Below are 15,227 nucleotides of genomic sequence, written 5' to 3' on the forward strand. Positions count from 1 at the left end.
GTTTTTTTCATGCTTGACATAAAGCTGAGATCATGCACACACACTGTTTCAGGAGAGAAAAAATGCTTTCATGGTGCCCATTTGTTAATTCTGCCAAAAACAGGAACAAGAGTTACCTTGTGGTCTTCTCTCCTGCATTTGTTCTTCGTATCAAAATTCAAATCTGCTGTAAAGTGGTGAAGGTGTGTGTAATCTAAAGCAGTGTCATTTAATTCAATTCCAGTATGTCAGGCACAGTTATATCTCCACATTTCTGAAGTATTTCTAAAGTATTTTTCCTCGATGTAGAAGAGCTGTGTTAGCTCTTACACCCAAGCTTCAGTGAATTACTGATACCCAACTGACATAGCAACAAAAGTGGAGGATGAGGGCTAACTCAGCAGTGGATGGCTGTCATTTCCAGGGGGAGATAATGTCTGGTGACGTCACTAAAGATGGTGTTGTAAAATACATGCCTAGAGAGAAAAGGCTCAGATTGAATTCAGTCTTTTCTGCTACAAGTATTCCAAAGGTGAGATCAATGAGGCTCCTTGGCATTATCAATGGACATCTATGGGAAGATGTGAACTATTCCTGTACTTGGCCTCCTGCAGAGCAGTGCAAACCTTGAAGATGTAGAAGGCTGATTTGAAAGAGGTATGAGTGGAGAGAGATAGAAACAAGGATTTCTCCCATGTGATTTATACCAATCAAAATAAAACTAGTCTTTGAGGAGCTCTCATCTTCAGTGGAGTGTGATCAGAGTAAAGCTTTATATACTTTTTAGGGACTTCCCCCTAATTGCTGTCTTTCTACATCATTTCATTTGGCGGAATACAATAGGCAAGAGTACAAAATGCATTATCTGACAAAGTATTCAATGTGCCAAACAGCACATTTGAGTGGTGACAGATGCATAATTGGCATTTATACAGCTTCACGTGTGTATATTTTGATTGGTGTTTAGAGCATTAATGGTAATGCCAGATACCCTATCTTAATAGTATTTATAATAAGCTGCTTAGATAAAATGTTCAGAAGGCTTACTTTCTATTTGTTGAATTTCTGGTTCTTAGTGTGATATGTGAATTGGTGTAGAGCTGGTAGTAAGCTGCTGAGGTAATAAGAGCTCCACCGTTGTGGATTAGTCTTTACACCGTCTACTTCTGAATACTTACTTGTATTGAATATCTTTGAAGTTCATGGAAGATTCAGGTTCTTTCTTTCTTTCTTCTTCTCCCCTCCTACTCTCCCCCCAGTGTTTAAATCACTAACAAGTTTATAGCATTAGGTTAGAAACTCCCTCATTGCTAGAGTTATCTTACAGTAACTAGTCATCTCCACAAATGCCCACGCTTTCTTTCTGACTAAAATGCATGCTGGAAAGGAGTGAACTTGCTAATTGGACAAAGGACACACTTCATATGTTCTTATTCACCAGATCTAGCAGCCTGCATATCTACACAGTCATGTTCCTGCATGCTTTCCTTCCAACTGGGGAATAGGAAACTTATATAATCCATTTCTGTCCCTTCTCCTCCCACCCTAATGAACTTTGAGTAGCTGGCATTTCAGCTAAAACTTCTGATATGGTTGTTTGGCACTTTGGTGATGATATTTAACTTTAATTAGATTAGCTTGAGCTTATTTGGTGTCTTCCTTGATAATGTTTGGAGTCTTATCCAGCAGAAGCATAATTCTGGTGTTACCTGTGTTGATTGCTACTGGATCTGTTATTTCACAGCTGGTAAAATTGTTTTGAAAGTCAGTGGAACTACCACATTTTTGTGAAAATGTCCCTTTAAAGAATTGTAAAGGTGTCTGTGGAGTTCAAGAAAATAGGTGCTACTACAGATAACAGTCTTGTTGCTTCCCCATGACTCAAATCTGCCCAACCCTTTGGATGCTGTCTTCCTCCAGGAGATGCTGAGGAGATGCAGTGCTGCTGAGCCAATACCTTGAAGGGGTGGGAGAGGACAGGCTGGCAGTGCTGATGTGCTTGATCAGAGCTGTGTGTTTGCAGCACTAAGGTGTTGATGAGGTGAGACTTGGCATGGACAAGAGGCTGAGAGCAAAGTATTTTGTATGTGCAGTAAGGTGCTGAAGCTATGTTACTTTGATCCTAACTTTACCAGTTTGAAGTGCCTCTTGGCATTGAAAAATGTAAAAAATGGCTAAAAGAATGTTTGCTTTTTGCATAACTGCAAAGATAATGAGCAGTGATATCTGTAGTGAGTTAATTCTCATTGGGATTCCAGAGCTCAGAGGGCCTTCAAAAAGTGGAGATGGGAACTCAGACTTGAGGAACATTTCTGATGTATCGGTGGTGCAAAAGGCGAAGTGTGTAGATAAAGGCTTAAAAAATCTGTAAGATATTTCATGCCTTAGACTTTTTGCTTCAGTGCAGACTCTGGAAATATGAGCTCTTCTGGTGGGGTGTGCACTTTATCCTTCTAGGCCAACTTTGAGCAGGAGGGATCTTCCACAGCGGGAAAAAATGAACAGTCCAGTCAGGGATGTTTTCAAAGCAGTTTGGTAGCTTGCCACAACTTTTATCTATTTTCCCTTCCCTGACCTCTTCTCCCCTTTTTATCCTCTTGGCCAGTATTGTGAGAATAGCATGACTTGTGCTGCTGGGCACGGGTCAGTAACACAACTGCCAGATACGAGGGAAGGATTACTTCTGCATGGCTACACTGGCCCATAAGTGAGGAATCAAGCAACCGTCCATTACTGATTTTATTCTTGTCTGTCTCTAGGCAGATTGGGTTCTGTGTGCTATCTTTGATCTGCTTTTTAGGTTAGTTAAACTCTGTCTTTATGAATTAAATGGGAATTTTGTCTTTTCAGGAAGAAGAGATGCCAGATGTAGAAATTGACATTGATGACCTTCTTGATGCAGCCAATGAAGAAGAGAGAGCTCTCAAATTACAGGTAATATTATTTTCTAATTTTAAATCCAAATATGGTTAAATTAATGCATCTGGATTCGTATCTGACCAAATCCACTGTAAGCATAGAATTAGAACAGAGAGGTTCTTACTTCAGAGTTTAGCATAATCTGCTGGACTGTATGAAGGTAATCAAAATCTCTTAGGATAAGAAATTTCTGGAAGGTAGGTGATAGCAGGAGAAAGCTGAAGTTCAAAGAATCCAGAAATATAGGGAGATATTATAAGACAGATTAGAAAGCCCTATTTTTTTCTCCCTCTTTTTTATTTTTTTTTAATAAATATGTAAAGTAAGGAATATAGAAACTGTGTGGCTGAGAGTCATTTTTGATGACCAGATAGTTCCTCTGATTCACTGCAGCAGCAGCAATGTGCATGTGTGCATACAGAGACTAGAAATTCTCCCTTGTCCTTAGGATACTGGAAGATTTGTTTCTCTAATTATATCAGCTAGAAATTTGAACCCATCAAGTTCTCATGGAGCAACCCTTCTAAAAGTGCAACAGAATGATATAATGATCAGGAACAAGAATTAAGATGGCTTTCCATTTGTAAATTTTTCAGATGCGCTATAAAAAAGAAACCTGTCCCTAAGCAGTGGTTTGCACTTCAGCCCATTTCTAGATCCCTAACTTGTTGCTTAGGTGCACATCTCTGGTAGCAGTGGCTATCAGCATGCCTTTCTTAGTGCCCACTGCCCAGCCATGGAAACACATCTCTCCAAGCTGTTTACTCAGTGTTCATAAATAGCTTTGCTGTTTCTGCTTAAACTGGCTGCTTGCAGCTGCCCTGCCCTGGAGTGCCTGATCTTGCTAATGTCTGTATTTTTGCTTTGCAAATAGTGTGGTGCTCTCACGTAAAGCTGCTTTCACATGTGTGTCACTGGAAGAAATATTCTTACATTCTCCTCTCCTTGATTGTCTTTGAGGGAGGCATTTTGTTATTTCCAGCTTGGAGGAAGCAGCCATTATTTTTCTCCAGCTACAAAACATTTTGGCCCACCAAAGGAGAAAGGTTACTTGATGCAGTGCTCAGTGTTTGGTAGCATCTTCATCGAGTGGTTCCTGGTTCTTGCTCTGTTTATTTTTCCCCACTCCCTTGTGAGATTTCCTACTGTATACTTATTTATGTTCATTGTTTCTCTTTATTGAAATTGTTGTTTTCATGTTTTGCTTCTAGGAAACTCTTGTAGATTGCTACAAACCAACAGAGGTAAAAAGACTTTTCTTAAATACTATTCATCTATGACAATGTGGCTATGCTCAAGTTTAAGAAACTTTATTTATTTCACTTATTTTAAAGTTAACATAGGAATGTTAATGGCAAGCTGATGGGCTTGGGACTTTATTTTCTGAGAATGCTGAAGCCTGCCATTTGACTGTGGTAGGAATGAACTGTGACTGAACTGTGATCATTCCAGCAGAAGTATACCATTGTTGTCCTATGTAACATCATGGTTGAATTTACTGATGCTTATAGGTGTCATGATACAAGAGAACAGAGTTTTCAACACATGTTCAAAAAAACCTCAATCCATGAATTTCAACTTGAGAGATGGACTGTGTGCTCTTCAAGGTGAAGTCATGTAATTTTAATGTTGGTAGTAAATCTGGGAACTGTAATGCAGATATCAGCTAGATGTAATGCACATCTGTAATGCACATCTCAGGTAGTTCTGTCTGTGAGTAGACTTCAGTGATGGTGGGACAACCTGAACTAGCAAGATATAGTTTAAAGTATTCAATTTTCAACTTGGTTTTCACCATAATGAGCAGTGCTGTAACATCTGTAATTGTAGCCACTTAAACTACTGGGCCTTACAGACAATCATACTGTCAGGAAGAACTACTGTTACAATTACAGATAGATTTTCCAGCCTTCTGGATGCTTTCTTTGGAAACTTTTCAATTCTATTTATTCCTGTGGCACATTGGAAAAGTTGTCCAGAAATTGCTGGTAATAAATAATTTTTTGACAGTAGAGGGAGCTGACCCAGAAAGACTCACCTGGTGAAATGTGTATAACTTGTTCTGTGCTGTTCCAGCTCTGAAGTTTGACACTTAGTGCAAGGACAAATTTTAGAGCTCTCATAAGGATACATGACAGGTGCCAGTGAGTTTTCCACTGGAAAGCTTGTTGATAAAACTGCAGTATTTGTGCAGAGCAGGTAAATTGCGTTGAGGTGGCACTTCACATGAAAAAACATCCTGAACATGTATGTGATTGTTGGACTGCCCTCAGCTCTCTGGGATGAAGGTGGAATATTAATACTGCAGTTTTTGACTTGGCTCTCTATTCCTCTGTTGGTGGAATGGAGGCAGCTCCTTTACCTGGCAAAATATCCATCTTTCTTGACAATCTCTTGAGATAATCCAGTCTGCTGTGAGGATATTTGCAAAAATGGGAGCTGTTTCTCAGGACTGTTTTCACAACAGCAGCTTTTCTTCTTCATCTGTAGCATTATGAACCCAGTAACACCACATGACTGCTAACTTAGGCCATTTTAAAATTGTAATTTTTAACCTGTCATTGGTGAATGAAGAAAAGCCTGTAAGTAGGATTAAATTTGTTTTATGAGAATCCATGCATTTTCTAGAAAGTGTGCAATCCTTTCACATTTCCAGACCACGGAAAACTACTGAGGTAGTTGATTTTTGAAAGGATTTCTAGAAAGTTTGTGGAGAAAAAATGTGAGCTGCTAGAATTTCTCTTGACCACTCAAATACAGCCCATTGAGTGCACCAGATGCTTTTGCAGCAATAGTTGTACAGTTTGAAAAAGGCTGAAATATCTTTTTGGGTAAAAAATTATGTAGTATGATGTCTCCACTATTCAGAACACAAGAAAAAACACAACAGACAAAAAGCTCAATAGCATGAAGCTTTTATCCCACTTCATACTTTTTATCATACTTCACACCAGTTTTGCTTCGTTTTATGAAACTAAAGGTTAAAGAATGGCTGAGGAGTTTATGCATATATTCTGGATTGATTTTTCATCAGACGAAATGGAATGATCCAGGTCACTTGAAAAGGGGCAGAAATTTTGAATCTCCGTTCTCAGCCTCTGTAAGAAAATCATAAAATCCTTAGATTTCGAAGGGACCCTTAAAGGCCATCTAGTCCAACTCCCCTGCAGTGAACAGGGACACCTACAGATTAATCATGTTGCCCAGAGTCCCATCCAGCCAGGCCTTGAATGTCTCCATGGATGGGCCATCCACCACCTCTCTGGGCAACCTGCTTCAGTGCCTCAACACCCTCACTGTAAAAGCTTTTTTCCTTATATCCAACCTAAATCTACCCTCTAAATCTACCAATAAACTGGCTAAAGATAGTATCTGACACTAACTTAGGAGGAACTGCTCTGAAACGTTCTGAAGTAAGTATGTGCATGCTGGAGTTAAACCACAGCAAAGAACTACTGCTAGAATGTGAATGTGGACTAAAATTTTAAAATCTTTCTGGAGGTAGCAGTTATTGCTGTTGTGTTAATTTGTATGAGAACATGCTTGATGTGAGAGCTTTCTTGTAAATAGTGGTTTAATTTACCCAAACAAGGCAAACACATTAATTAGAAAAGTGCATGCAGCTATTATGATTTTTTGGGTACCGTTAATTTTATATTAGTGATCCTTAAATCAGAAATTTGATGTGCTAATCAAGATTGATATGCATTGTGACTGACGTGTCATTCACTATTAGAAATCAACTATATAAAATGTGCCAAACGGTAAAAATAATGTCTGGGCATAATTTTTCAGCTTGGCTGTTTCTTCAAATGTAATAATAATTAAAGAACAAACCAATAAGAAGCAACCAAAACCCCGCAAAAAACAATAGCAGTGAAGATACGCATTTAATGACTACTGCATTCTGAGATATACATTTTTATTTGTGTAAGTCACTGCAGCACATGACTCATCTTTATACTCAGATTTTTTATTTGTGCTGAAATCTCCTTGCTCCATGTAGCTAAGTTACACCTGCTGAAGAGAAGTGCTTAACTTTTCTTCTGAGAAGCCTGTCCTAAGGAATAGGCTTAAGGACCTCCAGCGGAGATAGTGCTTTGACATATGACAATGGTCTTCCCATCATGCAGAATTAAACATTGCTTTCTCCATTTCTCTTTCTTAGTTCTGGTACTATCATATCTAGTTCCAAGGTGGTACAAATCATGTAGTTTAAGCTACGTAAGCCAAGGCTTGTTATGAGAGAACAGCAGTTCTTTTTTTGGCACTGCTATAGGATATGCTTTGTGCAAAATCAATGTTGTAAAATGTTGTATGTGAATGGTTGTGGCTGAAAAGGAGCTGCGAGCAGCAGCATCCACTGCCATTGTCCATGTGGCCAGGGCTGACAGCACTTCTCTGTGCCATGTATTGCCTGGGGAGGATCCCACCCACACCTTTCTCAAGTGGCTCAGTTCTGTGCAATAGCGGGTCTTACATAGGTCACAGGGAACTTTGAGTTTCATGTTAGCAGTGAATAAGGTAACAAAGAAATATGACCTGTAGCTTTGACGATAAGGTTTTGATGTTTGACAGTAGGCTCATTTAGAATAGGAAGACCGTTGTGGACCTGATATAAATGAGGTAAACTTTGAAGGAGGTTTGCTAAATTGCAAGATCACCTGTTTAGACTCTGCTCTGGAGATCGTCTGAAGTATTTGTCACAGATGTGAATTAAAGCTTCTGCAGGTGGAACTGCCAAAGTGATGTAAGGGGAAATGAGGAGGCTTGTGAACTTTTATGAAAGAGAAATTGAATGAGCGAGCAGTTTGTGTGTATACTGACTCTGAAAGGTGTGGTTGAACTACATAATGTCTGCAAAAGAAGTAATCTTTGAAGGGAACCTAGTTAAGTAAGTTCTGTTGTTTGTTTTTTTTTTTTTTAATTTATTATTATTCTTTTCTTTTTCAAAGGAATACATAAAACTTAGGGCAAATGGTTTAAAGATCTCTTCCATTCAGGCAGGCAAAATTAAATCTACCAGACCATCTTCTTAGTATAAATCTTCATTCAGTGCAAAATGAGAAAAAAGTAAATGAAATACCATGACAAAGTTATTTTGTTGAGAACTTTGAATTATTAACAGTTTTCAATGTGATTTGCAAATTTACTGTGCATATTTTCCAGACAATATAGGCAGTGATTTAAGCCATTGACTATTTAGGGTTAATTAAATGTCTGGACTATTTCAGCAGCTTTTAACAAGTTTGAGAAGGTAGAGAAGGGCATTTGCTTAATTGTGCATTTCCTCAAGTTTAGTTAGAGCCAACGGCAGCTTCAAGAGTGGTCCAAGCACTGTTTTTAAGGTTTTAAAACTAATTTAGGTATGTCTTTAGATAATGTATGCATTTAGTATACAGGCATGAATAGAAAGCTCAACTCTTTTGAAATGGTATTTCTCAACTTTTGAATGATCAATTGTTTTTTGGTCCTGCTGTGTTATGAATTATTTTGTGCTTATGTTACTGGTTTCTGATTGTTTTTAATGTAATTGCAGGGCAGCAATGCAGAAGATATCCATTCTAAGCAATAGTAACTAGATGTGTGTCCTAAAGCCTCAGTGCAGTGTACTGTCTTGAACCTCAGACAGCTTAGAAGCTCAGTCGTGGTAGCTCAGCTGATGGGTGATAAATTATTAAGTCACTGTAACTATATTACATGTCCATATTACTTGATAGCAAATGAATCATTTTGAAAAAATGTTAAGAAACATGCATATTTAAAACAATGCAGACAGAGGGATTTTGAAAAAAATATGATTTCTAGTTGATCCATTTAGAATCATAGAATCATAGAATGGTTTGGGTTGAAAGGGTCCTTAAAGATCATCTAGTTTGACCACTTTGAATTCAGTGAACTAAAATGGTTTATACGCCTGCTGAAGTCTGCCCTACATTGTATTACAGCGTTGGAGAGAATGGAGAGAATTAAACTTGCATATTGTCATTTCTGCAAGTACTCGTGAACACACCTTACAAATACTCATCACAGTATTTTAAGAATGAAGGAGTGAATAGGGATTTGACGAGAATAAACTGTGCTCGTTTACATGTTGCTGAACTGGAGCATAACCAGAATGTATATCTTAAACACAGCTAAGTGTTGTGGTATTTAGTCAGTGCCTTCTACAGGGCTCATCAGAGGCTGAACTGCTGTGTACTGTCCTTCTCTGGGCACTGAGAGTTCTGTGGCTTCACTGGTGCCTTTAGGATTATGCAGAGAGGCTGCAGAGGTGCTGCACCAATTCTTGCTATCAGAAGCTTCTGGCCCCATTTCCCTGAAACATCTGGGACTCATCATTTCCCTTCTTCATGTGCAGTCACCTTAAGGTTTGAGCCTGTGGGGAAGGGAAGGGGCTTGGAAATAGGGTTCCCTCTTCTTTTTTCTCTCCCATTCAGATGGAGTTTTTGAGTTTCTTCCTCACAGTTATGTAGAACACTCTCCAGGCTGGATTTACTTTTTGCATTCAACTGATCAGGCTCTTTTTCTGAGATAGCCTCAGGCAAACAATTGAGGAAATCTTGATGTTTTGACTTGGCTGCAGAGAAGTAAAGCTGTGGAGCAAAGCTGACTGAGGATTCATTTCATGCTCTGATGAAGCAGAAGCACGAGACACCCTTCATTTTGGCTTAAGACCTAGTCTTATTACATGTGTTCTGTTTGTGGGAGAGAAAACTGGAGAGAAAAGGTCTAATTAGTGTCTAGAATTAATTGGATGACTTGAACAGGAAGCCCAGAATTCATTGCCTGTCAAATGACCTTATTAAAACAGTGATTCGCACCTCCAAAGTGGAGAGGTGATTTCCTCCCCTTTGCTGAATTATCATTTCACCTTTGTTTGCCTTCTTTATTTTTTTTTTTATTCTGCTCTAGATGAATGTTTTTGCTGAACTAAATGCCTTTGATTCTAGGGAAAGCATTAGAGAAAGGAGAAGGCAACTGCCTAGGGCTGACAATTAAAGAGTTCAAATGAACTATAGATTTCATCTCTGTCCAACTCTCATTTGAATTTGACTTTAGAATTAGAAAGATGGGTCTTCTGGAAACAGCAATTTTGTATTATGAATTACAAGACTCTCTGTGCTTGTGACAGAGCTGTATATACAGGTGATCTCCTTGAAGAAAATCCATAGAAAGAACTTAAACTAAGTTTATATACATTTTTTTTTCTTCTTTCCCCCTCCCCCCCCCCTGTTAATGAAGGATCAAACTGTTGGTACTGGATTTTTCTTCTATTAAAAGTACAGATATGCCCTCCGTGCTTCTGGCTGTAGTCCTCAAAGGAATAATTTGTAAGTTCTTGAATCTTTAACTGAGTTATTTTTAAGTGTTTTTCAACTATGAGAATTAAATAAGTATTAATAAGTAGATAATTCAACCTGTGCTGCAGAACTACTTCTTACTTATCTTGCTACATGATTAGCTTTCAAATGCTCGATGCTAAACGTCAGCCCAGCTCTTAGAAGGGATTTCACAAAAATGCTCCACGTAAAATGATTTTTTGTGTATGAGGTTGAGATAGATGTGGATATTAAGCCTTCCATTAAGCTTCAACTCAAATGTCCACAAGGAATAAAACTGCAACTTTTGAGTGATGTTTAAAGAAAATAAATGGGTATTACTGTGCGTCATAAAGCTGAGTCAGTTAGCTGTAAAGTGAAGGCTTATTAAAATGCTGCAAAGCTGCCTTTTATGCCTCCAAGAGGGAAAATGTGCATCTGCTCTACAGTGCTGCCTTACCTTGATGTTGTGCTGCAAAACGCAAAAGGCACAGATGCCACAACACAAATGTACAAAAACTGCAGGCTCAGTGCAAGTATCAGTGCAAAGTGATACTTAGAGCAAATCAGAAATATACTGAACTGGTACTCTGGCTTGACACCCGTGGGACTGTACTACTGCACTGCTGCACTGTGTGAAATGCTTGCTGTGTACACAATGTTCTTGTTGGGTTTTACTGTTCAGTGCTTAGTCCCTTAGTTCAAGAAAAATAACTCCAGAGGGGTAAGCTTTTGTAATCATTATATGTTCTTCTTCAAGTGAACATGGCTTCCTTCCCTTTCCAGAGAAAAAGGCCTCACTTACCTCCCATCTGATTAGGTTACTCCCACTCAGCCTGGTTTATTTTGATGCTCTGTTGGTGGTACTGAGGAGTTTCTAGGTGCCATTAAGATGGAAAACTTTAATCAAATATGTTCTTTTGCAAAAGAAGTGCTTGGGGTGCTGCCACAATAACAGGAGGTTCGCTGTAGCATTGTACTGAGAAACAATTCTTCTGAGCTAGGGGGAAAGTGGACAAAGGAATGAAAGAGGTGGGTTCCAAAGAGGTAGTTCCCAAACAGAATAATGCCTGTAGATTTCTCTGTCAGCTCTGCAGATGTCATCCAACCTGGCCTTGAACTCCTCCAGGGATGGGGCATCCACAGCTTCTCTGGGCAGCCTTTGCCAGTGCTTCACTGCCCTCTGAGATAAGAACTTCCTTCAAACAGCATCATGCTGTGTTAGTTTTGCATTGTTTACAGGCCTTTAGGATGATGAAAGAGTAACACAGGACCAATGCACAGTGAAGTAAATGCTGTGGATTTTCAGGGTAAAACTGTCTTCCTCCTTTTTTGACTTCTCAGTGTTTAAGTGCTGTATTCTGACAAATCTGAGCGGATACTGTTGCAGTGACCTGTGCATATATTGAAAAAATACAGCTTTTAAGATATAGAGAGGGAGAATTTGGGATCTTAACAATGCACTTTTCCAATCATCCCTTCAAGCTATATGCCTATTCATATGGGATGTGCACTGTTGATATGCATAAGTGCATTCATGTACTGGTATTGATCTAGCTGGTTTGTGAGTACCACACTATGATACATAATGTTCCTGGTGAGCTTTTATAGCCACACTGAGATAGCTGTTGCTTTGCCTTTGCTGTTGATATTTGAAACCACAGCTGGTGTGGATATTTAAGCAATGATAAAACAGCATATGCAGTGCAATCTCGGTGTGCCAGAAAAAAAACTTGCCCCTCTCTTGTGAGAATACCCATTTACAGAGACTTTCTGTCTGCACACTTCAGCACCTGTATAATGTATGTTTCAGTGTGACTCTTTTTGGAAAGGTACTGTGTTGTCATTTAGGTGGTGACCTTGCTCACTGGAATGTTTAGCCTCAAGCACTTGGCTAGGAAGTCATGCTTTTTTGTCCTTTCACATCAACCCAACTGACTAAATCCATAATTACATTCCATGTTCATAGCTAAACTATTTCTAGATAAGAACCCTTTTGTGAATGTATACGTAGTACCATGGATAAACATTGATCTCCCAGTGTGACAGTAAGGGGTGATATAGCTTTTAGCAGGCCTGCAGTTATTATCTGAAATTCTTTTGGTGTATAATGGTACAATTCTTTAAGCTTCTGCTGTTTCCTTTTTTAAAAAAAGGAAATCCACTGAAGCTGAGAAAGTTATCAGTGTGAACAAAGAGCTGGCCCATTAATGACTTTTGTTTCAGAATAATGTTGATCACCGAGCTCCACCACAAGTTTCACCCAGCGTTTTGCCCAACATTACCCCAGTGTTTCACCCAGAATAAGCCAGTGGTACTACCTCTGGCCCCTTGCTCCTGCATTGCCTCAGGCTGGCACCAGTTGGTGTGGGGCTGAGCGGTGAGTCTGGTCAGAGGGTGAGCCAACTTGGAAGTTAACAGGGAAAGAGCAAAACAGCTGAGTTTTCAGCCAGACTAGCTTTCTTTTCCAGCTGAATGAGCAGCCAGCCAAAATGCTTGTGCCAGGCTGGAAAATGGTGAGACAAACACCTCTTTTGTTTGATTTCTGTGCAGGCTGAAACTGTGACATTCTCCTTTGGTTGTTTGCATGGTATCCCATCGTAGATTTTATCTCATTCAACCGTTGGTAGAAGGCCCTGTGTAATAAAAGGCTGGGAGATGGCTAGCAACTAAAGCAGCACACTCACACAGAGGAAAAATCAGTAATTCACACCTTCACTATGTGACAAGAGTATGCATATAAGATTCCTGGATATCAGGCTAAAGAAATTCCAGCTTAGCAGTAAAAGCTTGAAGAAAAATGTACAATTTGCTTTGAATTTTTTTAAAACTCAAAATCATGGTATTATGGGATCAAAAAGATTACTCATATTTTCTAATCTTTTTTTCCTAGGAATTTATCAAAGAGCTGCTAACTCGGATAAGAGGAATGAGAAAACTCAGTCCCCCTCAAAAGAAGAGTATATAAATAACTCGAAGTAGTAGCACTCTGTAAAAGACATGGCAAGGGAAATGGGACTTTGAATACAAGACCTTTATTAAAATACTTGTCCTTCTCCACAACTTTTTTGATTTCATTCAGTTTTGACTCGAGGAATTTCTTTTGTGTGTTTTAAGGGTTCTTTTTTAAGTGTCAATTTTTATTTTTATTTTTTAAATCAAGATATCAACATTTTGGATGCTGCTCAACTTTCACTTGAGGATTACAGAAGCAAGTGAAGAATCCAAGAGTTAGTGATGAAAGGCAGCAAGCCTATATGGTAAACCAGAAGATCTTGTACATTTACAGAGCTGGGAGACTTCTCCTTGTGACTAGTTGGATAATGTTTTTTAAGTTGGTTGTACATTTAACTCATGGATGTCAAATTTCTTGTGCTTGTCTGTATATAAATTATAAAGTGGGTTGTGAATACTGTTTCACATGGATGGAAGGAAAAGTTTGTTACAGTAAATTATTTAAATGGTGGTTATTGCAAATATGCTACCACAAGGTACCAATTTAGATTACTAAAATGAGTGCTGCCATTTTTCTAAGTACCCTTAAAGCAACCCAGTGAAAAATTTCATCATATCTCCTTATTTAGACTGCAGCATATGAGAATTGGGAATTTTAAGGGCTTAATTTGTAGATTTAACGTTATTTTAACTTTGATGCTTTGCCAGATCATTTCCTCTCCACCTCATGGTGTCTTGGAACTGTGAAACCTATGCTGAAAAAGGGCCTGCAGTCATATCTAGGGAAATGTCCATCACCACTTAAAAGCTACTTCACAGTGGAGGAAAAGGCAATGCTGCCAAAATGACTTTAAAGCACTGTCTTGCATTTAGTGATGTGGTCTTAATCAAGATTCCTCTCCTATTCAAGAAGACAAAGATTATTATAGTCTTTGTTTATGGCTCTGCCCTGAGAACCTGGGGAGACTTTATAATGTGGATCTCTTGTAGAAGCGAGAACAGAAGAGAGATCCCTGCTCCCTCCTGGAAAATGTCCTATCTGAAATGTTCAATAAGCTACCATATGCTGGTAGGTGACACTAGTCAAGCATTTTATATCAAGGGTGCTCTGAACATATTTTATTTTTCAAAAGAAGTACATGTTTGTGAATTTTATGTATACTGGCAAGCTTTTTTAATGTATTTAATTTTGTAATGTTTACCGATGATTTTATTTACCAGATATTTACTCAAATAAATGGAACAACTTGTGACTTGTTACATGTACACTTTACTGTTGCTGAATAGGTTGGTAAATGGACTTTCTTATCAGAATGAGAAGCCTGGTAGGAGGTAAGTACATGGGAATCCAGCTGTGTAGATCCCGACTTTAATGTACAACAAAACTCAGCTCATTATCACCCAGCCAAATTCCCATAACCTGGTGGATAGCCTCACTTTTGAAAGTCTACAGCTGAGGCATGCCTTCCCTGTGCCCTGAAGAATTAAAAAGAAGAGAAATCTTGGAAATGCTTTCAGATAAGTACTGCTGCTTCATTTTTGCCTTCCCCCAGAGGTCAGATGAGGAGGGCTTACCAGTGGGTGACACTCAGTTCTCTACTGAAGGTCTGGCAGCAAGGCTGTCCACCTTTCTTCCCTTCCATACTTCTCTTAATTTGCCTTAAGGAATTTTAGCAGCCCTGAGAAAAGTCTTGATTGTTTTGCCTTGCAGCAAGTCAAGTTTAAATCTTGTACCTTGGTGAAACAGCAGTTCAACTCTGGTTTCTAATGGAGACTTATAACTTTTTTTTTTTGTGGCATGTGAAATGAGCTCTGGGAATTTCAGGAGAGGGGTTTGTGATTTCTGCTGTTTTTATGTAGCTGTTTTTCCACAGTTGCTGTCAGTGTTATCAGTGGGATGTCTTCAAAAAGAGGCCCATGTAAATGACCTCTCTTATCACAAGGAGATTCTCTCCTTGGTCTGTGTTCCTTGTGGAGGATCTGAGGCAGTTACAGCTGCCTACATATTGCAGGTGTTATTTAGAAACAACCCCCAGCTGGAACAGAAAGATC

General features: G+C 38.9%; 1 protein-coding gene across 1 annotated transcript in view; it reads left to right on the forward strand.

Moving 5' to 3' along the window:
• The window catches only part of PPP1R14C (protein phosphatase 1 regulatory inhibitor subunit 14C), a 53,689-nt gene extending 39,272 nt beyond the window's left edge, over positions 1 to 14,417 (forward strand). The window contains exons 2-4 of the mRNA XM_090136688.1: positions 2,830 to 2,913; positions 4,110 to 4,142; positions 13,114 to 14,417. Coding sequence (XP_089992814.1) covers positions 2,830 to 2,913; positions 4,110 to 4,142; positions 13,114 to 13,188 — 192 coding nt within the window. The 3' untranslated portion in view covers positions 13,189 to 14,417. The remainder of the gene's footprint in view (positions 1 to 2,829; positions 2,914 to 4,109; positions 4,143 to 13,113) is intronic.
• Positions 14,418 to 15,227: the final 810 nt, after the last annotated feature.

Source organism: Phasianus colchicus, chromosome 2, assembly GCF_987193195.1.
Source record: "Phasianus colchicus chromosome 2, bPhaCol1.hap1.1, whole genome shotgun sequence".
In the NCBI taxonomy this organism is placed as follows: domain Eukaryota; kingdom Metazoa; phylum Chordata; class Aves; order Galliformes; family Phasianidae; genus Phasianus; species Phasianus colchicus.